At 47.4% G+C, this 27577-nt stretch overlaps 12 protein-coding genes across 12 annotated transcripts; 7 read left to right on the top strand and 5 right to left on the bottom strand.

The window, feature by feature from the left end:
* Positions 1–2898: 2898 nt before the first annotated feature.
* N7517_002759 (uncharacterized protein) lies at positions 2899–4212 on the bottom strand (the record flags this gene model as incomplete). Its single annotated transcript, XM_056720489.1, has 1 exon — positions 2899–4212. The coding sequence occupies one exon, from the start codon at positions 4210–4212 to the stop codon at positions 2899–2901; it is 1314 nt and encodes a 437-aa protein (XP_056584624.1).
* Positions 4213–5370: 1158 nt separating this feature from the next.
* N7517_002758 (uncharacterized protein) lies at positions 5371–5571 on the top strand (the record flags this gene model as incomplete). Its single annotated transcript, XM_056720488.1, has 1 exon — positions 5371–5571. One exon carries the CDS (start codon positions 5371–5373, stop codon positions 5569–5571), a length of 201 nt encoding a protein of 66 aa, XP_056584623.1.
* Positions 5572–6760: 1189 nt separating this feature from the next.
* Positions 6761–7067, top strand: N7517_002757 (uncharacterized protein; the record flags this gene model as incomplete). Its single annotated transcript, XM_056720487.1, has 2 exons — positions 6761–6891; positions 7007–7067. The coding sequence occupies 2 exons, from the start codon at positions 6761–6763 to the stop codon at positions 7065–7067; spliced, it is 192 nt and encodes a 63-aa protein (XP_056584622.1).
* A 1290-nt stretch (positions 7068–8357) lies between these two features.
* N7517_002756 (uncharacterized protein) lies at positions 8358–8710 on the top strand (the record flags this gene model as incomplete). Its single annotated transcript, XM_056720486.1, has 2 exons — positions 8358–8577; positions 8634–8710. The coding sequence occupies 2 exons, from the start codon at positions 8358–8360 to the stop codon at positions 8708–8710; spliced, it is 297 nt and encodes a 98-aa protein (XP_056584621.1).
* Positions 8711–9267: 557 nt separating this feature from the next.
* Positions 9268–10527, top strand: N7517_002755 (putative malic acid transport protein; the record flags this gene model as incomplete). Its single annotated transcript, XM_056720485.1, has 1 exon — positions 9268–10527. One exon carries the CDS (start codon positions 9268–9270, stop codon positions 10525–10527), a length of 1260 nt encoding a protein of 419 aa, XP_056584620.1.
* Positions 10528–11420: 893 nt separating this feature from the next.
* Positions 11421–12398, top strand: N7517_002754 (uncharacterized protein; the record flags this gene model as incomplete). Its single annotated transcript, XM_056720484.1, has 2 exons — positions 11421–11491; positions 11576–12398. 2 exons carry the CDS (start codon positions 11421–11423, stop codon positions 12396–12398), a joined length of 894 nt encoding a protein of 297 aa, XP_056584619.1.
* A 271-nt stretch (positions 12399–12669) lies between these two features.
* On the bottom strand, positions 12670–14593 carry N7517_002753 (flavin-containing monooxygenase; the record flags this gene model as incomplete). The annotated part of the gene is made up of 2 exons (XM_056720483.1): positions 12670–13904; positions 13963–14593. The coding sequence occupies 2 exons, from the start codon at positions 14591–14593 to the stop codon at positions 12670–12672; spliced, it is 1866 nt and encodes a 621-aa protein (XP_056584618.1).
* Positions 14594–16914: 2321 nt separating this feature from the next.
* Positions 16915–18717, top strand: N7517_002752 (glycoside hydrolase family 47 protein; the record flags this gene model as incomplete). Its single annotated transcript, XM_056720482.1, has 1 exon — positions 16915–18717. The coding sequence occupies one exon, from the start codon at positions 16915–16917 to the stop codon at positions 18715–18717; it is 1803 nt and encodes a 600-aa protein (XP_056584617.1).
* Positions 18718–18994: 277 nt separating this feature from the next.
* On the bottom strand, positions 18995–20071 carry N7517_002751 (ankyrin repeat domain-containing protein; the record flags this gene model as incomplete). Its single annotated transcript, XM_056720481.1, has 1 exon — positions 18995–20071. The coding sequence occupies one exon, from the start codon at positions 20069–20071 to the stop codon at positions 18995–18997; it is 1077 nt and encodes a 358-aa protein (XP_056584616.1).
* A 433-nt stretch (positions 20072–20504) lies between these two features.
* N7517_002750 (transferase family protein) lies at positions 20505–22058 on the top strand (the record flags this gene model as incomplete). The annotated part of the gene is made up of 1 exon (XM_056720480.1): positions 20505–22058. One exon carries the CDS (start codon positions 20505–20507, stop codon positions 22056–22058), a length of 1554 nt encoding a protein of 517 aa, XP_056584615.1.
* A 470-nt stretch (positions 22059–22528) lies between these two features.
* On the bottom strand, positions 22529–24606 carry N7517_002749 (phosphate transporter; the record flags this gene model as incomplete). Its single annotated transcript, XM_056720479.1, has 4 exons — positions 22529–23909; positions 23968–24299; positions 24382–24489; positions 24544–24606. The coding sequence occupies 4 exons, from the start codon at positions 24604–24606 to the stop codon at positions 22529–22531; spliced, it is 1884 nt and encodes a 627-aa protein (XP_056584614.1).
* A 547-nt stretch (positions 24607–25153) lies between these two features.
* N7517_002748 (uncharacterized protein) lies at positions 25154–26290 on the bottom strand (the record flags this gene model as incomplete). The annotated part of the gene is made up of 6 exons (XM_056720478.1): positions 25154–25203; positions 25255–25380; positions 25446–25646; positions 25697–25849; positions 25905–26038; positions 26091–26290. The coding sequence occupies 6 exons, from the start codon at positions 26288–26290 to the stop codon at positions 25154–25156; spliced, it is 864 nt and encodes a 287-aa protein (XP_056584613.1).
* Positions 26291–27577: the final 1287 nt, after the last annotated feature.

Raw genomic sequence — 27577 nt, 5'->3', positions numbered from 1 at the left:
CTCTATTTAGGATAACTGTCAAATTATTAAAACAAGTCTTTGTTTTTAGCATAATGGCCATGTGTCGTTTGCTCGGGTTAAATAATATACCTTACAAGACGCCATCAAGTGGCGCTGTGTATCACACTACCTAACTACCATCTATATTGCTCTGTATTTGGTCCCATGACGGGTAGCAGTTCTCATATACCGAGTGGTATCACATTGAATATGCCTGTTCTTTCGAGCCAGTGAAAACACCCAACTGTCAGCATCGTCTCAAAGCCTTGGAGCCTATACTTCCTATGTAGCCACTGCCTCTTGATAGCATCTCTCTGGGAGTCATTTTGAGCCCAGATCCCCACTTTTTGGTGGAAATGGGACCGCATGTCGTCGTTTCCCATATGACGCACTGCCACTCCTAGATATACAGAGCCTTGGGAGGAAAATACCTGGGTTGACCAGTTGCTAGCTCTCAACTGCATGTTTCCTTTCTATTTTGAATCTACTATAGCTGGAGCACAGCTACTCTTGAACATGTCTTTTTACAGGACCATTAATCGCAGCGGAACAATAGTTTTGAATTGACTGAGGCGACAAGACAGTCAAAAATCAACAAATGAGGTTATGCTTTGTGGGGTATCACTGAAACAACAAAAAATGATCCGCTCGGTATGCTGGATCTGTACAAACAAAATCAAGGAACCCCACACAACGCCCGGAACATGGCATGCATGTTCATCCCAGTTTTAATATCTCCTTGTACCACGTCCCATATTTCATATCCCTCAATGATCAGTAGATCATGCACCAAAAACGGAGTTTACCCGGTTGAAGAAAGGAAACGCTGGGAGGACGGATGAATCGATGGAAGAAGTCACGGGTCCTGGAAAACCCTAATGGTCAGCGAATGGAACCCGAAGTGATGACGACCATAACATACCATAGTTTCCAGCTTTCTCAGAAAGAATTTCTGTTTTTGTTTTGTTTGTTCCTCATCAAGGGCTTTTTGTTGCTGCCCAAGGAGGATGAATGTGGAAAATAATTCCGGTCGACATGTCTGTCCGGAAGAGATCTATTCCAAGGTCTGAAGGGAGGACAGACGTTGATAAAGATTGACGAACACAGGAAGTGGGTTTCCAGCGAAGGTACAAAAGATGATGTCCATGGTCTTCTAGGAGCAAATACCTAGTTCAAGGCCCGTGAAAAGAAAAGAAGAAGCCGGAAGACAGGCTGAATTGGCTCATGAGCATGTTGTTGAGCAGCCTTGTGATTTGGAAATCGCGCCGAAACCGCACAAAGTACAAAAGCATTAGTGATGGTTCATCTTCCAGTGTGGTCCTGCCTGACAAGCCTTGGAAGGAAAATAAGACGATTAAATCAAAATTGGATTGATGAATGACTCCTGATTTTGTTGGATTGGAGTGGAAGCATGATTGAAGTCGAAATTCCGATTGATTGTCATCACGTTCTTGATCCAGCAAAGGCTTGTCTCATAGTCTAATGGAGAATAGCTCAATTCAAGCTGATTGGTAGATGTGGGGTGATGGTAAATTGAGGTCGAATTGTTCTGTTTTCTCTCAATGTTCGTCCAACTGAAGCTGTCCCGTAAGCTCAGTGGATGTCTTTCTTTTTTTCGTTTTTAATCCTTGCAATCAAGGCCTGGAAATGACCAATGCAAAAGATGGCAAGTTGTGTTCACGGCACAGAATGTTGAATGGACAAGCAGAGCATATTGCCGCCTCAAACCACCATCAAGCTGATGAGCCAGCCGAGATCTCCCCAGATATCATGAGAGAAGTGTAGAGTTGGCATGTAGATTTAGTCGATGGTGTGCCGAGCTTGCTAGTGTAGAAGATAAAGGATATCCGATGCAAAGAATGGGAAGTTTTGTCCAGTCAGATCCTCCCCCCAGAGGCCTTTTGGAAAAACTGACGCTGTTTCCATGTCGGTTGAACGATTGATGCAAATCAGAATGACCTCGGGGTCAAGTTGTTGGAATATGGAACCAAGCAGGTTTAGTGATTGTTTTCTTGCAAAGATATGTTCGAATGAATGAACTCAGCCAGGACCTCGTTACCAAGAGGCTGTGGCGAGAAATGAAGTTGTATCCATAGATGTTGAAGTCACCGAGGCAGTACATGGAACAGTGTTCACAGAGTCGGTGTGAACCCAGCAGGGTTGGATTGAAGACCTGCGAAAGACGATCAAGAGGGCGTGAAGAGCACGATCGCGCCATAGTCTGTCCGTTTGATTGTTGATACAGACGAGGACAAGATGATCGACTGAAAGATGCAGTCGACTCGCCATGGAGAATGATTGACCGATGCGACTTTTGCTTTTGGGGATAATGGTCGCGGCCCTGGACTGGGACTCAATTGGACAATGAGGCGCAGAGAGGGAATATCTTGCAAGGGTGGCCGTGGTCGAGGCCCGAAGAACAGAAATCGAATGGGCAAGCCCAGAGCCCAGACAACAAAAAATCGAAGCAAAGCGGCGTGAGATAGGAACGGCGCAAGGGAGATCTTTCACCTGAGGTGAAATGTGAGAGAAAAGTGAGAGCAGATCTTTTTTTGGATTTTCTGTTATGTATTGTGTGTTTTCTGTACTCTGTTCTGTTCCTTTTTTTTTTTTTTTTTTTTTAATGCCTAGAGTAAATATTGTCAGTGGTGGTGTCTCAAGAGGGGCTCGGAGTTTACTTACATGTTGGCCAGTCAACTCAATCTCCAAGCCCAACCCCCACAAAAAGCTTCCGAGGACGCTTGACGCGGCCCCAACACACAGCATTATACCAGCAAGCAAAAGCGCTGCAGGACAGCCAAGAAGGACCTAAACAACCCTCCGAAGAGAGGAGTTCTTTCAAGGTGTCCCACTCAGACACTTTTGTTGCTGATACATGTCCCACCTCCATCGAAGCATCTAGGCATGATGCCGTCGACGGCGACGACCGCGGTGGGACCGCTGGGGAAGAGCGTTGTCATCGGGCGAAGTCGTACCACAGTCCGTAGGAGGATCAATGCCCACATCTGCGAACAAGGGAGCCGGAGAAAGAGGACCACTCTGCGAATCACCCTGCTCCGCCAAACGACCAGGAACAAAAACCGGAGCCGAAGCCGACAAAGACGTCGAGCTCGGAGGCATCGCAAGAGAAGCACTGGAAGCGTAAGAGGCTAAAACATTTGAATGTTGAAGTTCCTTACTTTCCTGTCGTGCTCTCTTTGCATCGCGACGTCTCTTTGCTTGCGATGGACGGTTTTTCCTTTTGAAGTACGCCGGGGTGGAATCGGGACGCTCATCTTCCGCACCGTTGCCAATCGGACTCCCAGCCGGAGCCGGAGAATCTTCATGGTCGGAGGCGTAGAGATCAGTCGAGTTCCAGGGGTGCCGAGAGACCATGTTTGCGCGAGCGTCATCCGTAGTGCTAGCCGGCTCGGTGGTATTGCGCGCCGATTCTGGGTCCAATGGCTGCTCGTCTCCCAGACCTTTGGTGATCCGGTGGACCCAGATACCTCCGGATTGAGAGAGAACAGACACATGAGACACAGACTCGGGACGATTGTCTGCAGCCATCACCCAAGAAAGAATTTCTTCGTCCGTTTCCGTTGGGCCTCCGATCAGAATATCCATCTTCTTGTCAAAAGAAGATGAATCCTCCTCAACCACAAATTGCACACGTGCAATCTGTGGTTGGCCCTCGAGAACCTTCAGAATCCACTCAATCAAGGTATCAAGTCCGGAGAACAATTGCCGTGAGTAAGCAATCAAGGCCCAGGGGACTTGAACGAAACACCAAACACCGACGAACAGCAACGTGGCAACGAAGCCTTGCCCAGGCTTGGGTCTAGGCGAGTGGAAGTCGACAAATTCCTCGGGATCAGAAGATGTCACTCTGTCACCTGCCCAAAGCGAGACTGGGATGGGTACCAGGAACGGGGTTGGAAACCAGGGCGGCATATCGTCGACCAGTCCAGGCTGGACGATGACATCCGTTCCAAGGTTAAGAACCAGAAAGTCCGTCGAGTTTGCATACCCATGGCCAACGTGAGAACGCGACTCCCATGCAGGATGCTCGCGCTGGGAAGCGTGCCCGCGCCCGGAGGCGGCGGTGTTCACCAGGTCACAGAAGGCCCAAGACTCCATCGTCAGCTGGAATGTACCAGACAGACGCCGCATGAACGACTGCTCTGGAGCAGTGAACCCTGGGATGGGGAACCACTGACTCCAGAGAGTCATGCTCACGAAGATCCCCAAGAAGGGGGATCAACATGTTTTTTTTTTTTTTTTTTTTTTTTTTCTGTACAGGGAAGAGACAATGGCGTTAGCAGGTGTGTCAATACGAGTCAACAGAAGGAATCTGAGATAAAAGGGGGACTTGATCCAAGACTGTTATTTACTAAAAATAAAAATGAAAAACAAACGCCGGCGAGGCCGGGGGCGCGGGGGGGAGTAAGAAAAGTCACAGCGCAGGAGGCGCTGTTGAAAACTGTATTGGTAACTTGAGAGAGAAGAGAGAGAGAGAAGAAAGAAAGAGAAAAGTGAGAGAAGAAGAGAATTTATAGGAGACCCTGGGTCCCAAAAGGGAAGGTACACAAATGGAAGGAACGATGGGCACATTGTTTCTCGACCATTGAACTGCAGGCAGGTGCGATTGCCAAAAAGAGATAGGTATTTTCCCTTGTTCGGTCCATTGAGCATTCAATCTACAATGGCAGGAGCTACCGGAAATGGACCAAACGACCATTCAGACTTAAATTTGGTAACCAGGCCAAGAGTCCACTGCAGGATCTAGTTTTAGTAGTTGGCTTTGTGGATTTCAGCTTTTATTCCTATATTCCAGAGCTTGCAAGTAGTGGCTTCAGTTTTGTGCCCCAGCACGCGCACTAGCATATAAGAGATACCTAAGATATAAGACATATCTAGACACATACATTGTATGCAGCTGGAGTCTGTCTAGTCAAGAGTTTCCCACCTTTGGTGACATATGTCGCATGACTCTACAGCTCTGTATTCGGTGGATTGCCAGACATGGGAAACTTTCTCAAATCCTCGGTTTTTTGCCATAGGTAATCCAATACACTCAGGTTTTTGGCTGTCTAATCTCTCACTTTAGATGGTATTCTGCTTGCCAGATTTGATGCCGGCTACCTTCCACCTTATGTGAATGGTATACTGCAATGGCAAATTCTTCGTCATTGGAATAGCCATTGCGTTGATGTGTCTCCGCGGGGGTTCGCACTGTCACCCCTGATGAGAAAATCAGACTCATTGGGAGCATGTATCGTTACTAACTGAGTCGACCAACCATGCAGCCCTTGCCAGTCATCAGTACGGCAACGGTCCAATTATCCGGTTTATCCATCACCATCTCCAGATCGACAATACCCTGTGACAATGACGGCCCCAGTTGTCTGTTACCATTGTGCCCACAATCGATTACCAATCCGAAAAACCCTGTCTGCCCTCAGCGAGTCCATCACAATGACCGAGGTGAAAATCTCACCTGTCTATTTGACGGCCGAAATGACCCTCCTGGGGCCCTCCAAGCCCATGTCAGGCGAGAACACGGTAAGATGGATTGAGATTCAACCTTGAGGATTGACGAGCTCTTCGTCCGACACGACCCGGAGTCCAAATTCCTGGGCTCGCGAAGGAGAATTCTACTGTGAAATTTGCAGCTTGGCATATCAATGATGACACCTGCAGGCAGCATATCCTGAGTGAACAGCACGCGAAACCGATATCTACAACCTCGACCGAGACGACGCCTGCCTACACATCTTAGAGAAGCTAGGCAAGATTGAAGCCCCACAGCCCACCCTGAGTTAAACAAAATGGTCGGCCGTCCTAAATGACTGGCTATAACATATAGGTCGAATCCTCCCGACCAAGTATTGTTCCAAGCCGGATAAGCCAAAATCTAGAATAATACGTCCCAAACAAGTTTTTCGAAGCAACACAACCACAGCATATCTGGGGTGCGTTTGAGATCACCAAACCATTGATATTGCGTGGAACTGGCCCCAGTCAAATGGCCATGGTATCAAAGTGATTATCGAATCCTATTATACGAGGCAGCATCTCCCAGTTGATCATCTCAGTCCCCATGGCCAGCCGCACAGCGAGGTCGATTCTTTCTGCACATTCGGCACTACTTTCTAATTGCACTGACCAGCTCCAAAGGAAGATAAATATATCAGCGTCATGGTTGGTCTTTTCTGTCCTGTGTCTGAGGGTGGCGAGGGGAAGCTCAACAGTGTCGACCCTCTACAGCAAGCTAACATCAACCTCGATTAACTTAACAATGAGCTGGCCATTTTCTCTATTTTATGACGGTATCAGGCGTGGGAACAGTGTGTTGAAGGGTAGTAAATGTCTTAAAGCTACTCTTGTCGATGAATACATGTAAGAGATGTCCCTATACAAGGATGATTTGATGAAGAGAGCTGTAGTAGACTACTCTCATACCTCCTACCATTATTTGAGCACACTTCGAACATTCTGTTACTCCTTCGATATTTTATGTTCGCTAATTTCCTTAAGCCTATTGGTCTCCATCATTCCCATTTCGTATAATGACATTGATTGTGCTTCTTGTTTCTCTTTGTTCTTCTTTGTTCCTATGTCCTGATGGCTAAAACTAGTATATAAGCATACTCGTTGCACTGCATTGTACTATCAAAAGCATCAACAAACTCTCAATGAAATTGACCTGTTGGTTAAGCGCTTCACATATACCCTCCACCTCAGCTAGTTTGGTGAGCTTAGAAACAACTTCATCGTAATGGCTCCCAAGTACCCCGAGTTTGAGCCACGGGGGAATAGCTTACGACGATGGATGGAGCGTGCCGATGAGCCCGGGTGCCCTATTTCTCGGACTGAACTTACTCTCTCAAACATGGATCCTGACGTCTGGTATGTCCTTTGCCACCCGGATCCCCTTACAGACGAGTGGGTGTACTGGGCTAATACTTTGGGGCTAACAGTTGATGGCCCAGAAAGCATACGGGAATCTATCTATCGATTTCAGTCAGTGGTTAAAGCCAAAAATGAGGCTACATTTTGGATTGGGCGAACGGGACCAGGTGTGATATTCATAGATAATATCAGGAAAGCAGATGATCCCACAAATTTTTACATGTCCGAGTTTACCAAGGCTTTATATGAGTCGCATTTTCCATTGAAAAGCCTGAAGTATGCTTTTGTTACTACTGTTGTTCAAAAGAAAACCATGCCCTTTCTTCGAGATCATATTTACCTATCCCGGCAGGGGCTTGAGTTTCCGCCCAAGGAGCCGCAAACTTGGGAGTCTCCTTCGCCGGAGTGTTGCGGTATTCTTGGTACTCCCATTGGTAAAGGTGTCGGGGCCTTTGTCTTGTGTGCATATGGTAAGGGTGTCAAACGGATTCCACGCATTGTGTCATTTCATACCGGCGAAGATCGGTGTGAATGTAACCTTCGGTTTGATATTGAAGATGTCTGAGTAACTCATTAGACATTACTGACATTGTTATTAGAGTGTTTCCATTGGTGTTCTACATGTAGTTATGACAGAAATGAATCTTGAAGTTTTCAAGTCAAAAAGACACTTCAATCCAACGTAGTTTTTGTTGTAGATATCTCATATAAAAGAACGAAAACTGATCCGACTTTCTATACCATCTGGCAATGAAAATATTGACATTATAACCTTGGATTCAAGTATAGACTCCCGCGGTCAATACCGAACTTTCGAATTGGGATTATTGTGCCCATAAATATTTTTCCGTGTGGTCCTCGGTACCTTATACCCTTGGCTGCTGCCTATTAGTCTTTGTTTTGTTTCCTTTGATGGGTATTTTATTTTCCTCTTTTTTTTTCTTTTGCTCCTTCTCTGGTGATTGAATTGTATACTGAACTTGTTCGTTCAGGTCACCTGGGCACCTACACTTGAATTGGCCAATAAAGTACAAATTTATTCTCGGTGACAAGCTTTTAACTAAACCCACAGAGCCGATAGCGAAGCGACGTAAGCTATTTTTGGGCTTTTCTCATCAATAGCGATACAACCTTGTAGTGATTGGCGGAGAGTGTTTAGACATTGAATCAAAAACATAGCCAATGGGGCGGTCGCGGTCGTTCCACGTATAGAGACAACGCATCAGATGCACATCCCGAGGTATCGAGACTTGTAGATTTGGTTAAAGTTTTCTCTTTTTCTTTCATATCCCCCTCTCTTCGTCTATCTCATTTCATCTAGTGTTAGTCCATCTCACACGAGGCATCTACGGTTCAGATCGCGGAGGCTCTCTTCTCCACCATGCACTGACCCACCTCTTACAATCCAAACTGCCTTCGCAACTGCGATTCCCCGATATTAAGCCTTCTTTCTTTTATTCACAATGGGGCTCTCCAACGCAGCCGTCATTGTCATCGTTCTCGTCGCCTGTCTCGCAGCAACTGCATTGGGAGCATCGCTCTTTAAGCACTACAAGCCCGCCGATGGAGAGACCCCGTTCAGTCCGGGCTACGAGCAGAAGCTCTACATGGCCGAAGTGCGAGCTCGAGGTTTTGATAGTCTGAGTCGGATATCCTGGGGTGGAAGAGACCTAGAGTCACATTGTACGTTCTGGTGATTTCTTGATCTGATAATTTCGCTAACTTTTATTGATGATTAGATCCTCCAGCGGGGCCGAGCTACTATCGTCCCCACACTTACACCGAAGACACCACAAGAGACACAGGGAGCTCGTAGCTTCTCTTTTTCTTTTTTTCACGAATTACATGGATATCTGCCGGAATGGCACGGGCGTTACTTACACAAGGGGAACACTGGCGTTACTTACACAAGGGGAACACTGGCGTTACACGGATTACGGCGAGTTACAGCAATGGAGGACTTCTCAGGGAAAAAAGCACTGAGATGGGAATGATCTCGCCTGGTTTCACGGGCCCATGTTTCGGGGTATTCTTATTCGGTCGGCCATGGTGGTTTTGACAATTTTTTGTCTTGAAAATAAGACTTTTTATGGTACGGGGGCCTGGATCTTTGTGCAACTCATCTCAAAATGATTACCTTACAGCCGATTTGCTTGCATCTGTATCTGATTTTCACATTAGTATTGCTCTAATCAAATCAAAAAAAATTGAAAAATGAAGCTATTGTCCACGGGTGTGATCTGGGGATAACTCCGAGCTTCAGCTAATGACGTCAAGACTCCCCCAAACCTATATATATACCCTCAAATTCATCAAAGGCATGTTCCGATCAGTCACTCACTCCAATTCGGGGTGAATCGCACAGGACGATACATGGCAGATCAGGGTGGCCTCCCTCCACCGGCAGGTCCGCTGTCTCGCGCCCTGTGGAATTTCTCATCGCTGTGGTTCATCGTTCCTCAAGGAACGGGTATAATAGCCGTGATACTCTATCGATTGAGATACCAATTCAACGGGCTAAAAACCCTCGCCACGATCGTATGGATCTACACCATTGTCCAGCTCGGTTTGTTCCTCATCCTCTACCTCTTGCGCATATTCCTACACCCAAGACATGTCCTACACCAGCTGCGGAACAAAACGGTCGAAACATCCTGCCTCTGCTGCATCTCCATCGCCTTCACCTCCATCCTCCAGATGGCCGCCCTCAAATACGGAGACACAGCCGGGCTGGCCATCTACATCCTCTGGTGGATAAACACCGGCATGGCCGTACTCGCCTGTATGGTGATACCATTTGTCCATCTCAAGATGCAGCAGTCGGGCGAACGACACATGCAAGCTGACACGTTGATGCCATTTCTTGCGGCTTTGACGTCTGCCGCAGGTGGTGGGGTTATATGTCGCGTCATGCCTATCAGCCCCCGTCTCCAGGTCCCTGCTATCATTGTCTCCTACCTCGAACTTGGGGTCGGCCTTGCCCTTGTTGCTGCGTTCGATACCATTATACTCGCTCAGTACTTCGGTCGCACATTCCAGACAACGGACATGGTGTATCAGGATATGATTATGTGCGGCCCGTGCGGACAAGCTTCGGTCGCGCTCCAGGCCTTGGGCGAGGCTGTTCAGGCCGGTAGCTTTGCGGCGTATGACCGCGGCCAGCTGCTGACTGCAAAGGCGGCTGATCCCTTTGCTTTTATCAGCCATTTCATGGGTCTTCTTATCTGGGGGTATGGTATCTTTTGGTGGTTCTTTGCTATCCTAAGTATTTGTTATACCCTATACACTCAACCTGGGGGCTTGAAACAGTCACGGTTCACCATGTCTGTGTGGTCTGTGGTCTTTCCATGGGTGCGTATGCTGGTTTCTCTGGTTGTCTTGAGAGGTTTTCTAACAATCCTTCGATTTCTCCAGGGTACTTTCACCAATGCTGCTGTTGAATTTGGGAGGCTTATGAATTCTCCTGCATTCGATGTATTTTCCACTGCCCTTTTACTGCTGCTCGTAATCGGGTGGATAATCATACAGATCTTGACACTGAAGGGCATAGTGACAGGGCGAGTATTTGGCCTGGATCACGGATGGAGAAAACGATATGATGACCGACGGCCTGCGGTCATCAAAGAAGCGTGAACCTTAAAACATCCCCATGACTGCGCTTGGGTTCGCGAACCTCACAATATCACCATGGGATATGGCAGAATTCATGTTCCACTCCACACATCTTCTATCACAGGACACTGGTTTGCATTATTATAAACGCCGTTACTCATAACTCCCGGGGCCGGTCTTTCCGAAATCCGAGCTTCCGCTGACATCATCGCCAGCTTGGCCCCGGGGCCGGACAAGCCCGCAAGTCGGACGAACTTTTGACCGTTAGTCCGGCTTTCGGGGCTACAAGTGTGTTTTATCTTGTGATCACCAAGGCTTAAAGCTCTTTCGGCCACGCTTGGTCATGTTTTGTGAGGTAATTTACATCTAAGCCGGGATTTCATCATATGGGGTGGCTATGGATATGTACTTACTCCTGAGGAGTTGAGGCTGTGAATTGACCGACCCCAATCGGGCACACGGCTCGGAAAACCCAGACGCCGAACATTAAAACGGCGATCCACAAATCCGATAGTCAATGTAACTTATAGAGTATAGAGTAAATAGTGGATAAGGACCACTTGTGCCCTAAAATATTACTTCCATGGCCTCGCAAAAAGGATTTGTAGATGCCTAGCCTCAAGACTTGTAAAACACGGCATGTAAGAACTATATACTATGTGTTAATGTGCCAGGCAGCCAAGATATGTGTCTGTTTACACCTAAATTGCCCGTATTCGTACTAGTTTTAGTTTGCAGATTCGCTGGACCCAGTTGCCCTGGCTCGTGCACGTTTATACGAGTACGGCCGTAGGGCCAAGGCTGACTAGCTATTTATTATAAAACCTTTGAGACTTTCTAGCTCTTAGCTCTCAGCCTTTTATCTTTCTGATTCTGTGTTTGTCTTGACCCCTCAAATCTGGAGACGCGACAATATGTACGACTTCGCCATGGAATCCCCGGACAGTATGCCAAACTATGATAGCGACACAACAAGCGAAGAACGGTATGTAAGAATACTTCTGGGACAAAAGAAGAGGACATATCAATTCTTTCATTCTACTGAGAATTATGTCTAATTTGTCGCCAGACCATCATCTCAACCCGTCAACACCAAAATCCAGGCCAAATTCCAAATAGCTCGGCCGCCCCCGAAATCAAGTCAACTACTTCGACTCAGCCCCAAACTACTCCTTCAAATCCAACAATTATCTCCAAATCATCGACCAGTGCCTGTACTAGAGATATGGCAGCCACCACTCCGGAAATCGAAATTGACAAAAGGTTTCCCTCAACGCCCAAAGCTTGGCACAAAGGATATCTATGCAACACTCAATGAGCCATATATCACCAATAAACAGCAAGAGGGACAAAGACATCCCCAAGAGCAAGATACACAGTCAAACAGTACCCAAGACAAAGATATCGTGGCTGCAATGTGCCAACCGCTAAGCAACAACAACAACCCCACATCATCAATCCACTTCCGCGACGCAAATTGCATCTGGCAAGCCAGCGCCAGCTCAGCAGGACCTGAGAAAAGCACTTGCTACAGATTTGTCATTAAAAAGGAGGAAACTACAGCCGCCCCCGAACAGGGCCGGATGATTATGCAGTGGGAGAAACGGGCAATCTCTACAGATGGAAATGGGGCTTCCGGGTCTCTAGATAACGAACACTTCGTTCTTGTGGCGATTGACCGCAAGGCACGCCGGAAGAGCCGTATTGCTACGATGACTCCAGGTGGGCTCGATATTACGGTGAGGAAGAGCTCGATCTTGGATCATCTTCGGACTTGTTTGGCGTTGACGGAGCCTATTTCTGAGGGCTCGGCGGATTTAGAGACTTGGTTGTACACTCTGGTGTTGACGTTGGGTGTTTCGGTGGCTTCTCAAGAAGGGTGGTTGGGTTGATTGTTTTTAATCAGGGGAAAATGCATCTACCATAAACAGTTTCTACATTCCATTCAAATGTTCTATTCACTGCGGTATTGTAGCCATAAACAGACATTGATTTAGCTACGTACTATTGAAGGGGGAAAAGGATGAGAAAGATGAGAAGAGGGTGAAATTGAGGGGGAGTTTATACTCGCAGGTGGAGACGTTGCACCTTCCCAAATACGCATAGGACAGATACATGTAGGAAGGAGCCTTCTCGATGCCGTCCCACCCCACTTTTAGGTAACTACCAAGTAGTCAACCCCTCCTCGAGCGCTTTGATCTGCAATGCCAATAGGCGCGAGTAGTACCTGCAAAGAGCGAGGTTCCCGCCCATGAACCAGAATCCAGGGTGACCACTCCGCCTCCAGATAGTCCGCATCTCACCTTCCTTATCAAGTCCCCAGATATCGCCAACCCTGTCGGCGACCTTGTCACCAAAGACCACACGAGTGTCAGTTCTCATATTCTGATACCCTGTGGCGAACACGATTTCATCGGCTTCAAGCTCGGAACCATCCGCAAATCGGAGTCCATGAGGAAGAACTTGGCTAATTTCCTGGCCATGCTTCACCTTGATCTTCCCATCGATGATGAGCTGGCTTGCACCGACGTCAATGTAGTACCCGCCTCCGCGCTGGAAGTACTTCATCAATAGACCGCTGTCCGATGGTCCCCTATCGACCTTGAAGCCTGCCTTTTCCAGCCCTTCAATGGTCTTTGCGTCGTTTTGATTTATAAGTTTATTAACTTTGACCTGTTGCGCTTTGAATAGACGCAATGGAATGCTCGACAGATAAAGATCGGCGTCTTCAGTTGGGGGACCGGTCCCATCATAGAGCCCTTTGAAGGCAATTTTCAAGGTAGAGTCAGACGATATCACACAGGTAGAGCTTCGCTGCACCATGGTCACATCGTATCCTTTCTCGACAAAGTCCTGGGCGATATCGTTTGCCGAGTTACAAGATCCAACGACAATGGCCTTTTTCCCCTTTAACTCGGAATCCGCACCGGGATACTCCGAGCTGTGACACATGCGATCTCCCTTGAAATCCTCCATGCCTTTGAAAATGGGCAGGTCTTTCTTGCCAGAGTGGCCGGTAGCTTGGATGACGTGACGTGGGTGCAAGGTGCGCGTCTCAGTTCCGTTGGCTGTCTTACGCTCGAGAACAACCGTCCATTGCTTCTTGTCCTCATCCCAGGATGATGACTTGATCTCAGTTTGGGTCCAAACATTGAGTTCTCGGAACTTCACGTAGGTTTCGAAGAACTCCGCCAGCTTATCTTTTGGTGTATAGATGGGCCAGTCAGGCGGGAAGGGTAGGTATGGCATGTGATCGTACCAGACTGGGTCATGGAGAACGAGCTGGTGATATCGCTGACGCCAGTTGTCTCCGATTCTCTCTTCTCTGTCGATGACGAGGGTGTCGACCTCGAGCATCTTGAGACGCGCTGCGGCAGTCAAGCCACCCTGGCCAGCACCTTCATTCGTCAAGTCAGATTTCATACTTCTAGAGGGAAACACTTCGTCGGCACATACCAACTATCAATACTGCCGGTTCCTTTCCATCGAAGTTGATCTCATCAGTACGTCGATCTTTCCAGTTCTTTCGTCCTTGCTGCTCGCCATTCTGGACACCAACCGGCCTCTCTGTGTTCTCTTCGTGACCCTTTAACTCAATCATGGAAGTGAAGACGGTGAAAATGTACCAGTTGCCATCCTGTTCCGCCAACCGCATAATACCATTTCCCTGTCCATTCTCGGTAGTGACCTTGAGGGAAAATTCTATTCCAAAAACATCACCAAAGGAATCAATGGGGGCCTTGTGCGGGGATTTGACGTCAGACGATCGGTCGATTTCGATTTTGCTGGGTGGTGTCTCAGTGACAAACGCAGCGATGGCTGGGCTCCCCTCGAGGGTGCGGAAGTCCCACGAATAGCACAAGTGGTCGCGCCAGTAGCAATTCTCGAGGAATAGTGGCGCAACTGCTGCCTTGTCTCTAGCTGAGAGACCCAGATTTAGCTGGTTGACTATCTTGTCTGCAATAGCGTCTGGGTCTAGGGGAGTATCCGATTCGGACATGGTCTTGGGGAATTGACCGAGCTCGATGTTGCAGGAACCTGGCACGACTCGCTCTCGCGATGGCGGTAGCTTATTGGATTTTTCCATGATGATTCGGGTCATTTTGTTTGCAATTGAGGGTATTGGGGCCTGAGAAAAGGTACAGAGATGCAATGGAAAACCCCCTTGGTTCTTATTTCACAACCCCGCATTTTCACCGACATAGCAACTGCCTGCATTAGTTTACGCCTTTGAAGTCGACAACTGAATTCTGTAATTTGCATAGAACGGGTTAGCTCTAGTTTACCCAGGCCCACTATGTTAATTCCCGGGGTCCTAATATATTAACAGGCACATATCACTTCGATGATTCATCTAGAGCTCCCTCCTTTATGGCATTCAATTACCATAAAATTCGATTGGTGTATATTGATGTGTAGAATTCAGTTCAATTTTGAACCAAACAGCCTATTTTAATCCGGAAACCTGGAGTTGAGATTAAACCAACTTACTTGAACAAAAGCGATCCGTCCATGGTATGACATGTATGATTGTTGTCAACTTTTTCCTATAATAGATATTCGCTTGTTGTGTACCTGTCGCGACAACCAGCGGTGTGATATATATACAACTTGAGTTATTTACCCGACACGCAATGCCATACCCCAACATGTTTTCTATTCGCTAAATTGTTACTTAAAGCTGTTAAAGATGTTCCTATCCCCACTTGCCACAGAATTACTAAAATAATGCTTAAAAAGGTAGGTATTACAGCTCGAAAAATTGTATGATTGCTTTCGTTGTAAAGATATGGAGAATATCTTAATAGAAATATTTTGCATAATAGTAGGCCACATTACATCAACTAGCATCATTGGTCTAGTGGTAGAATTCGTCGTTGCCATCGACGAGGCCCGTGTTCGATTCACGGATGATGCACAACAATTAATTTTTTTGTTTTTTTGGCTCTTAAGCTAATAGCATCTGAATGTGATTTCTGCATTCACTTTTTGTGCAGAATCCAAGTAAGTTAAACGGTCGCGTCACGTCGCGCGAGTTTTCTAAATTGGCCCACAGATCATCTGACCCCGGGGGCCCTATCTCCCTCTAGGGCTGGTTCTTTTGATAGATCAGCTTCAGAATTTCAGTTTTTGATTTGTGCCTGTTATTCTCGCTCTGCTAGAGAATGAACCACGTCCCAGAAAACCAATAAAAATGTTCATACCATGACTACAGGATCTCAACATGAACGATACAATTACTATCCATAGAAGCGATCGTGTTTTCTGATTATACATAATTACATATTCTATTTCTATTCGAGCATCGATTTAATTAGTAGTATATATTATGACCTAATGTGGGTATACTCCCCAGTTGACCCAAAGCACCACAAATGAACCTACTTCAACCACCGAGGAGAGGCTGGAAGATGTCATGCGTAAGCCCCGAGTAGCATATGACGAGACAAAGACGCACGCAGTGTTTTATCATCCCACTGTGACCATGGAGTGCTTCAACTATATCGAAGAGCGAGTTTGAGCCTTTTTACATCTGGAGTAGTCCACCTTCCTATGTATGGCTTTACAACACCTACAGGTAGGTACACGAAGGAGGAAGCCGCATTCCTGGCTATCTTCCTTCGGCAGTTCAGAATGTTGAATGAGGACGCCGTGGGCGATAATGCCGAGAAAAAGTGTTTGTTTGGCGAAGTCAGGGGCAAGGGAACTGTTATGTTTTTTGTTCAAGGTTTCAGCAAATGTTCCGGGAAGTCGTTCAGACTAGCACCCAACGATTCTTCATGTTATGTTCTCAACCACCACCAGAGCTCTGACATGGTAGGAATCTATGTTTTGCCTGATAAAAGTCGACATCCTTACATATGTTTGAAATACTCCTATAAAGGCAAATGGTCTCAAGCGGAGCTTGAGGCGTGATATATTGCCAAAATCGGACAGGGGCCCCGTTTAAATGTGTTATCCCATATAGGAGCAGCCTGATAAGGTTTCCATTTTGGATTGGAGTTTCTACCCGAGGGAATAATTTCCTGCAGAAGCATAATGGCCTTATTTCTTCAACTATTTGAAGAAAATCTTATCAAATACTTATTTTCCTAATTTACATTGGCATAATTAAAGCTTAAAAGATAAATCTATACTTGGAAATGAAATGTAGGACAAAACCGATATCGGAATTTAGTCTACGGGCATCACAAAATCCTCAATTTAATATATGGTACCATTCTATTCTACTGGACAATTTAACAAGCACGCTTAGTAGCCCCAAGGTTCCCCGTGTTTGAAAGGCGGGAAAAGTTTTGTGCCACTCTCTTGACACCTCCTTTAAACCATTCTGTCAATTGCTGGTCACACACGTTGACCATAATATTCCTACTGCATCGATCATGTCTTATATAACCTGAAATCCTCATGAGTCGGGCCCGCCGTCACCTCCTAGGCGCTTGCCTCGGGGCTTTCCTGTTACTCCTGCTTTACCGCTATCATCGCACAAACGACGTTCTCTCGACCCCTCCACATGATACACAAGTCATTCTGAATGGTCGAATCAACCCAAAATATCTATGGAGAAAGCTGCCTGTACGATATCCAGTTGTTGAATTTCAGCCATTACCTGTCGCCACACTGCCCCAGACGCTACCCAAGGTCCAACCAGCAGATTTCAAAGTATCCCATCTCATTTTGGACCGCCAAACTAGCAGACAGTCGGCCGCAAAACAAGCATTTGAACGATGTTGGAAGTCATATCAGTCGATTGCTTGGGGTGCAGATGAGCTTGCGCCTCTAAGTGGTAGCCCTGAAAATAAGTTGGGGGGATGGGGTGCTACGCTAGTTGACAACCTTGACACACTGTGGATTATGGGAATGCACGATGAGTTCAAAAAGGCCGTGACTTTGGTCACACATATCAAATTTGAAACTACACAGTCGCCCGAAATCAATACTCACGATGTCAACATCCATTTACTTGGAGGCCTACTGGCAGCATTTGATCTCAGCGGCGATCAGAAACTGCTGGAAAAGTCCATAGAGCTGGGCGATATGCTTTACGCTGCCTTTGATACCCCGAACAGAATGCCCATCATACATTGGAATACACATAAAGCTGCCCGCCAAGAGGAGCAGCTTGCAGAGGAGAGTGTACTCGGCGCAGAGCTAGGGTCGTTCACATTGGAATTCACAAGGCTATCTCAGATCACCGGTGACCTAAAATACTTCGACGCGGCTCATCGGGTGATGAAATTGTTTGACAGACAGCAGGACGCTACCAAACTGGCAGGTCTGTGGCCTGTCTCCGCGAATGCCAGAGAAGAACTTTTCGACGACGATGTCTTCACACTGGGCGCCGAAGCAAGCTCTATGTACAAGTCGCTAACCCTAGCATACGCTTTGCTAGGAGGCCTCGAGCCCATGTATCGCAAGATGTACGAAAATGCCACGCTCACAGCCGCCGTATACAATCTATTCCGACCAATGAATCTCGAGGGCAAGGGCGTGCTCGTTTCTGGTACTGTTCGAGTGGCAATAACAGATAATGGAAATTCGCAAACATACCTAGAGGCACAAATGCAGTACCGATCTTGTTTTGCAGGGGGTATGTTTGCACTAGGAGGCGCACTGCTCAACATCCCCACCCACCAAGAAATCGCCCACAAGTTGGTCGATGGATGCATATGGGCTCACCGGGTCATACCACTGGGGATTATGCCCGAAACCTTTGATGTGGTTCCGTGTGCATCGCAGACAAACTGTCCATGGAGCGAGTGGCTCTGGAAGCAGGAGGTCTGGAAAAAGGCGAACAGCCTCGAGCCAGAACCAAATCCAAATCTCAACGTTGATACTTTCATTAGAGACCACCGTTTGCCCAAAGGGATTATCGGAATCCCGGACACTGCTTATAACTTGCGCCCGGACGCGATCGAGAGTATGTTTACTCTATACCGCGTCAGTGGCCGTGAGGATCTGCTCGATGCAGCTTGGGATATGTTCCAGGCAATGCAAGGTGCGACGCAGACGAAGAATGGCAACGCGGCCATCTTTGCCGTCACAGATGAGGGTAGTGGACTGACCCCCAAAGACTCGATGGACAGCATGTGGATGTCGCAGACCCTCAAATATTTCTATCTCATATTTAGCTCTCCAGACCTGACCAGTTTGGATGAGTTTGTTTTCAATGCTGGAGGACACCCGCTGAAACGCCCGAAGGCATCATGACAAGGGCAGTTCAAGGAAGCGTATTTCCTTTGTACCATTACCGCTCTTTTCCCCTTTGAGATATTCGCCTTTCTGGTCTGAAGGCTCGAAGACTGGATTATTCATATTGTATCATACATAGTGTTTTATTATGTACAAAACAAGGTGTTGTGGTTGGCTAGAGCCACCCCAAATTCTTTGTCTCTAACCAATGAAATCGGCCTGGGAAATTCTAGCTAGGGATATCTTCGATATTAGAATCTGGTAACCATTTTTACAACTGGTATTCATGTAAAATCTAGTAACAATGATCAGGAAAATTGGATAAAGGGTCCTCACCAAATTCATATCCTTCATTATCTTCAGCCCACTCCTGGGGCTTCATCCTCTCCGCAGGAATTCCAGTCTTTTTGAAATGATCCAGGAGAACCATTACAACAGCGGTGTTATTCATATCTTCTGCCCATGATAGCGGCGTGCTCCCCTGTTCATCGTAGGAGTTGGGGTCGACTCCCTCAGCAGCGAGCAACAGCTTAACCACGTCTGCATACCCACCATGCGCAGCCAATGCCAACGGTGTGAGTCCTTGGCGGTCTTTAGGATCTGGATCAACATCGGTGGCAAGAAGCACCTTGACCGCTGCCACATTTCCTTTTTTGGCAGCAAATGATAAAGCCGTCTGGTCGTTGCCAAAGTTCGGCCAATCTGGCTCAAATTCGTCTCTAGCAATGATCGACTTGACAACGGCATCACCCGCACGTTCCATTGCATGCGTGAGCGGCGTATAGCCGTTGCGATCTTTGCTGCTTGCATTGAAACCTGGTATGGAGAGTGGTAATCTGACCGCTCCCTCATGGTTTTTGGCAACCGCCCATGCCAGTGGCGACATCTCCGCATTATCGAGGATTTCTGGATCGACCTCTTCCACAGCAAGCAGTAGTTTCATTATACCGACATGTCCGTTCTGTGCCGCTAGCGCAAGCGGTGTGAGGCCTCGGTAGCCCCTGCAGTGCGGATCGATACCGTCTTGAGCGAGAAGCAGCGCGAGAAGTCCCTCATGGCCCTGCGCAGCGGCTTGCATCAGCGGTATTCGGCGGTAAGTGTCCTCGTAGTCCGGATTGACATCGGCTGTAGTCAGAAGGATTTTAGCCACCGCCTCATGACCGTCATATGCCGCCAGATGCAATGGTGTTTGACCAAGTCTGTCCCTGGCCATAGGATTGGCGCCTGCTTGCAGCGCTTTTTGAAAAGTAGTCTCTCTCCCGTGTTTTGCAGCCCAGAATAACGCCGTGCTTAGAGGTCGTTTCGCATCGACTTGATAAAGGTGGGGGAATGAGGAGATTGCATATTGCGGTTGTTGTTTGAGCGAAAGCATATATATCTGCGTGTGACTTGAGATTGCCTGCTACCAGCAGTAGTAGCTCGTTGGATAGATCTGGCAACATTGTTTCGAATTTGTGTGTGACCTGTATGAGTTAGACGTGAACAGGTGTGAACAGACGTGGACACGCGACGCGATTTCCCGTGATGTTCCTAACTTTTGCCTGAGGCTCCCAGAATGGGATGTACAATATCAAATCCTGGTAGTGTTGAAATGTATGTTGTACATAAGTCCTCTACACCATACAAATATGTGGCGCAATTCGGGCTCTTCTTCTGTGCTAGTTCAAGTAACTAGGGGCTTAGCGTGGGATTGATGCATAGTGGCACATAATGACGCATGTTGACTCATGAACTCAGAAAGATAAAATGGATGAGATTGGTCTAGAAGCAATAGGCACCGAATGTATTTTACGTGAATATACAACATGACCATTATCGAATCTACAAGGCTGCGACCAGCCCACCAACTCACACCGACATCAACCCCCCTATCCATCCTCGACGCAACAGTCGCGCGCTTCTCTTCAACAGGAGGAATTTGGATTTTCGATCAGCCTATAGACTTGGATCAAAATACCCTGATCGATAATCTACGAATTTCCTTCATTGAAACTCTATCAAAATTCCCTCAATGGGCAGGCCAACTCCAATGGGCACCCGTCAACCCCCAAGGACCCCACACAGAGCGTTTCAATCGTCCATTGATTGTATACGGGACCGATACCGACCCGGGTGTTGAATGGACAGTAATGACGCACCCCCTCCGGGCAGATGAAATTGTTCCCACGGCGGAGGAAAGGGCTTCATCGACCACCGGTTCTCAGCCCGGAGCATGGGCAGGCGATGACTTCAACCAAAGTCTCTTCGTATCATCCAACCCACTGGCATTGGCCAATCTGCGCGACTATGTCGGTCTGCCAGGCATGCAGGTCCAAATCAGTCTTCTCCAGGAAGGAGGCTACGTCATCGGAATCAAACTCGCGCACAGTCTAGCGGACGCACAGTCTCTAATGGTATTCGTGCATCTATGGGCATACAACAGCAAAAAGCGATTCGGAAACCACCCCGAATCCCCGCTAATGGGTGAGCCCGTATTCGATCCCGCGTTGCTGGACAGCTGCGCCGCGGGCGATATCGATAGCGCCGAGCCAGATCAAACCCTCGTGAACACAGCGCGCAAACTGCCCTTGCATCGGTATAGTTGGTGGGATTACACCGACGAGGGCTACCCGTCATTTCTAATACCGATGACAGAGAACTCAAAGCCGCCGCTCGCAGAAATCGACAAAGGAGTTTCGCCCTCAGAACCAGCGCCCTGGCTTTCATGGGATTTTTCCAAAGCAGTCAAATACACACAGTTACACTTCACAGGCGCAGAGCTAAGAGAATTCCAAGCTGTGGCCCTCGATACCCCAGGGAGTCGACGTGATATCTCTCGACTGGACGCTCTACTCGCACACCTGTGGGTAGCCATTACGCGAGCACGGGGGTACGCCGACTCTTCAAGACCCGTATATATGGATTTAAGCCTCGGCGTACGACCACGTGTCTCGCCCGCTCTCCCTGATACCTTCATCGGATCGCCGCTGTTCCTAACTCATGTCGGTGGACCCGCTTCCTCGATATGTCGGGAAATATTAGGCGAGACAGCGAGTCGGATCCGAGAGACGATGAAGGGATTTACGGCCGATGCTGTGGGTGCGATGCTGCATGATGCTGCGCATGAGGTGTCGCCACAGCGGCTGTGGCAGGCGTTCTTGGGGTCTGAGCACACGCTTGTTACCTCGTGGTTGCGGCTGCAGTTATATGAGGTGGACTTTGTGGGCGGGACTAAGCCACGTTATGTGCATGCAATTATGCCTAAGATGGATGGGTGTGTTCAGGTGATGGATAGTGGTGTTCAGGATGGGGGGATGGATGTTGCACTTTATCTTGATGAGGTAGCTACGGGGCGGTTGCTTGACCGTTCTCGAGTTTGAATGAACGCATCTATAATGTTCATTTTAGTGGACCACGGCAGTCTCTAACCGCTAGTGCGCCATAACGGATTTTGCCTGTAAATTACTGTCTAATACTAGTATTTTCTACATCTGGATACACTAATGTCACACTAATTCTCTTTATAAGTTCAAAATCTGATTCCAATTCCCGATAATCGAATTATTGATGATTAAATTCTCTATGCTCTGATTAGCGATGCCTCATTTCTTAATACCCGAATTCTCGAAAGACTGAATTATATATAGAATAGGAAACCGACGGTGAGCCAGGCTAAAATTTACTATGGGAAAATCTGTTATGGCGCACTGGCGGTTGGAGATTGCCGCTGCCGTATAGTGAACTGAAAGTAGCTATATTATATTCACTGAGCCAGAACTCCCAAATGCAAATAGTACATATTCAAACTTTGTACAGAATAATTAAAGATAGATATGGAGAGTAGCAATACCTAAGCACTCATTGAAAGCGCCCGATGCCGTGATGTCCGTTTCCGACAATCGGCATCTCGACTCTTGCGCCCCATTCGGCCAAGAGACAAGCTTTCAAGAGTCTCGGGCTTACCACCCCAGAGCTTAGTTTTACCATTCCGCCTTTGCTGAATTGGTGGAATCCAGAAATGCGTGACTACCGCGCCAAGAACCATGCAGGCGCTGAAAACAAGGAGCACAATGCCGTGCTTGCGGGTTGATTCGTTGCCTGGCCCTGAGCCAAAGTGGTAGTATGCCGAGAAGATTTGTACAAGGATAGAGCCCAGTTTTCCCGCCCCAGCGCTGATGCCGTGGCATGTTGCGCGGTATCGGGTCGGAAAGATCTCGGCGGGGATCATATAGGTTGTTGCATTGGGGCCTGTGGGTAGTTGGTTAGAATGACTTGATGCGTTTTGTCCTGGGTTCGACTCACCAAAGTTGAACATGATTTGCCCAACAATATACAATGCCACCACAGCAGGAGGGCCGGAATAAAGACTGACGAACATGGTTCCCAGCGCGATAAACAGAGCTGCCAGGGCAAGGAACATGTACTTCTGCAATGCAACACGATCCAGTTTATGGGCAAAGATAATGAGCAGTATGCCACCGACGAAACTTCCGATATTGAGCACAATCAGCCCGCGCACAGAGGTATCCATGAACATTTGGAAGATATTGGCATTCGGTGTATCGTCGGTCATCCAGGTCGGTGCTGCCTCCGAGATATGAAGTGCGCCCCACGTCTTAGCTAAGAACTGAGGGCTCGACAATCCAATACCGTAGAAGCCAAAATCAAGGAGGAGCCATGCGAGAGAGCAACCAGCCAAGCTGCGCCAGTTCCCTTCTGTCCAGAAGTACCGCACGATGTCGGTACGTGCCAACCGCCAGTGAGAGTTGAGGGTAGGCGGGGGTAAGTGGGTGTACTCATCATCGTCATCATTATCAGTGATTGAACTGCTAGCAATGGATGAAATTGGAGGTAGTTGAATCGCGCCACCGGCACTGCATGTAGCGGTGTTTCCCCAGCTCACAGAATCAAGCATACCGGGCGTATCACTGAAAAGCGTCGTTGCATCAAACTCCGCAGTGATGGGATCGTCCACGATATCGACTAGGTAGCGAGGGCTCTCTGGGATGGCGAACCGGAAAAGAGTAGCGACTGCACCGGGCACGACTCCAATGGCGATCACCCAGCGCCACATTATATCAACAGTGCGGGTGATGTCTTCACCGGGACTGCTATTACCCCGAGCCACCGCGATCACAATCAGTGCGACAATGTTACCTGCGATCTGACCGAGTGGCTGCATAAAGAAGACGGTGGCCATCATGCGGGCTCGATGCTTGGTAGGGGCAAATCTGACATTTCAAGGTTAGTCTCTCCCACGATTGAAGATCTCAAGATCGATCGACCTACTCCGACGTGATCACTGCGCTGAGTGGATAATCCGCACCCACTCCGATACCGACACAGATTCTCCACCAAATAAGCCATGCATAGACATTCATGCTGCCGTCCACGCCTGTCGAGGACATGACCACCCCCAGGGTGGCTGTAATGAGGAGGACCAATTCAACACCGTACATCTTCTTCCGCCCATTCTTATCGGCCAAAAATCCAAATGCTACCTGCCCCAGCAGGGTTCCACCAAGTGTTGCGATATTGATGCATGTGAGTCGTAATGAGGAAGTGTCGTCTCTCCAGTAGACATAGGAGATCATCGGTAGGGCCATGTTACTGGCAAATAACTATTTCCAGTATTAGCAATTGCCGTATATGCGTCGAGTACAAAGTTTCAATATGTTGCACCTGGAGCGTGGGCTAACGCACTGTGTAACCATCGAGGAAGAAGCCAAGACCGGCGACCAGCACGACAATCCATTGGAAGCCCTGCCGGTCGACAGTCTCATAGATCTGTCGCATGCGCACATATCGATCCTGCAATTGAACTGTTAACAATCTTGCATGCCATGCTTCTCGGGAACTTCATACCTGCTCGTGGTCAAAATCCCGCGCACGGTCGGTTTTATACAACCGGGCATGGAACTTGCCCATAGTGAATATTATAACGTTGAAAGATGAAAATTTGAATGTTCTACATTTTGTAGAATATCAGAAGAGGTACCATAGGTAATAGATTAGAGGGGCAACCTTGGAATAAACCTTGTAACTGAAGGTTACAATGTCCGTGATCTCTGCACGCGCTAATGCGGGACTAAGCGGCCGAGCGAGCCAAAGCTTTGGCGTTGTTGACTCCACGTGCGGCGTCTGCTGTGCTTGACTTGTCGACATCCCTATGACCCACGAGCCACGAGCAGCCCACGAGGGTTAATTGTCCGTTTATAAGACATCTGGAACCTTGGGAAATTATATTTTTTCTTAATTTTATGGCTCTACCAATGAGCCATTTTATTTCTAATTAATCAGCCCATTTCTAAGTTTGAATCAATTGATTTCACGTGGGACACAATTCTATGCCTCAAAAGTAACGCCCGGGTATATTGGTATTATGTGCATGATATCTAGCCCCCGATTTGTCCATATTAACTCCATGCAAGATTCATAAGATAATTGATTATATCTGTCCACCCTGGTGAACTATTCACCCAATAGTCAGGTCGTATGATAACATCTGACAAAATGCTGCGCAGTCTAGAAAAGGAATAAGCGATAGTCCACGGAGAGACTCAAGTGTGCACTGACCAGCATCGTCAAGAAACTGGATCGTAAAATTTCTCATTTGAGATAGAATATCGAAGTTCGGATTTAGATCAATCATGGCCGGCCGGCCGGCCTTCTTCGGAGGTTTAATTGCCGCAATACAGTTTACTAGCCAAGCTATTAGCAACGTCACCGTGACAGGGGAATATGGGCCCGGATAGAAATGAACTCACAGGGGATGGAAACGTATCGTTTGAGCTCCCTCCGTTGCGAGTTGGCAAAGTACAACATCACACGTTTCCCGTTATATCCACGGAGGATGCGAAGATTTTGGCTGATGCACTCTTCACCTCGGCCTTTGGACTTGGCCTCGGCCATTCCGCCGATAAACACCAACTTGGAGCCGAGCAGGAGTTCTTGGAATCGTACACAATCTGCGAGTGTCAGCGAATGTTTACTTCCCAAGGTTCATTCGGTCGCGTACCATCCCAGTGATCAAATTTATATGATAGCTGCGTCATAAATATCGTGTTTGCCGTTTGGACCGTTTGCTGATCCATAAAGGACACGCGAAGAGGGTAATCGTCGCCTGATTTGGGGTGCTCTAGGTGAGGAACTGGCAGTTTTGTATTGGAGACTATACATGATTTGAATGATCAGCATGTTATCTGGAGATATGGGAGACAACTCACAGGCGTGGACAAAAGGTGTTTGCTGGCCTAGTCCTCCCCCGAGTTCGAGACATCTCAATGCGCCCGTTGAGTCCTTGCAGATATCAATGAATTTGTATTTCAGCTTGAATAGCTGGCCATTTTTGACAAAGGAACTATTAACAAGTCAGCGCATTCTTGCCTAGAGGAAGCTTTCTCGGAACAGACATTTGCACGGAAGGAGTCAGCTCGAGCCGCACGACATCATCGTAGAACTGCCAGGATTGCTTCCTCGAGCTGGACCCTGGAGATGTCGCAGGGCTCGGGAAGAGGATACTCGTTGACGCAGACGACACGGTGGAGGCAGATATGGTGCTTTGACGTCGATCTACCCACTCCTGGAAATCTCGAGGAGAGAAAGAGTTCATTCCGAGTGTTTTATAGAGCTAAGGTGGTGAGGGTACGACGATCGGGCGGATCCCGTCAGAAAAAGATCGGCCAGGAACTGAAGGTGGCATTGATAGAATAAAAGTAAATATACATATGTACTTGAGATAGTATTAAACAGAATATATCGTAAAATAATGTGGGGGGTGGAACGTGCTAAAATGGCTGGCTATCAGATCACCGCAGGTTCCACTCCCATCTTTCCCATGTGGTTTGTCAAATTGGATCTCCAGGGCTGTTTGATGGATTTTATGACCTGAATTTATATGTTTTACGTTTGCTTCTGCCACTCTAGATCTCTGATTTGTTCTCCGACTCACTAGGTACCATGTGTATATTATATACCATATGTACCATATGTAGATTATGTAGGCATTTTATTATTATTTTACAATCCCTTATTGATGAACCATTCTACTGGAACATTGGAAGCTAATTTCATCTTGCCCTTCTGGAATTTATCTAGAAATGGAAATGCCGATCAACATTATAGTTCCGATGGCTGCAGCCCTGGAGACCGATGCGGGTCGCGTAACTCGGCCCATAGCAAAAGCCATGCCAATACCGAGCTTTTACCATATATGAAGGTCACAAAATACTGCAGAAATTGAAAAGACAGCCATGGAGGTAATAGCTCCTTTCACGTCATTATTCGGAACCAAACTTTCAATTTTCCCCTTTTAGCCCTCGAAGGGCCATGGACGATCCCCTACCGGCTGAGCGGCTTTCTGATTATCTTGGCCACTGCTTGATATAGGTTTATATGATGTTTGGTCAATATACACACTGCTGGGACATTAGCTGACATTGTTCCTAGGATTATGATCAGTATTATATTGACCAGAATATTATTAGAATCGGCCTACACAAAATGAAGTGAATGGAATTGGATGGAAGATGGCCATGTTTCCCAGTTGAGGTTGACAGCACCGACTTGATCTCAGAATTGAGTCTGCCCGGGTCAGAGCAAACGAAAGTGACATGATAATGCGTCACATTCCCCTAAATAGCTTGAGAAAAAAAATATCAGGTCTTTGGCAATTGGTTGAGTTTTGCCCATCACTTATGGAAGTAAAATTGTTCGGGGACCTCGTTAGATTGCGTTGAAATTTCTTTTATACCTTTACAAAATGCTCTTAAGATTCATCTCACTTCTCTCTAAGCTATACTCAAATTATGCCTTTGGCTGTCATTAGTATGTGTTAGAGGTATTTCCGAGGTTAGCTTTCCAAGGTTGTTTACCGGAGCTCTTAGTGTATCTAATATAC

The sequence above is a fragment of the Penicillium concentricum genome, assembly GCF_028827145.1.
Source record: "Penicillium concentricum strain IBT 3081 chromosome Unknown utg000001l_segment0_segment0, whole genome shotgun sequence".
In the NCBI taxonomy this organism is placed as follows: domain Eukaryota; kingdom Fungi; phylum Ascomycota; class Eurotiomycetes; order Eurotiales; family Aspergillaceae; genus Penicillium; species Penicillium concentricum.
This window is presented reverse-complemented; position numbering and strand designations above follow the sequence as displayed.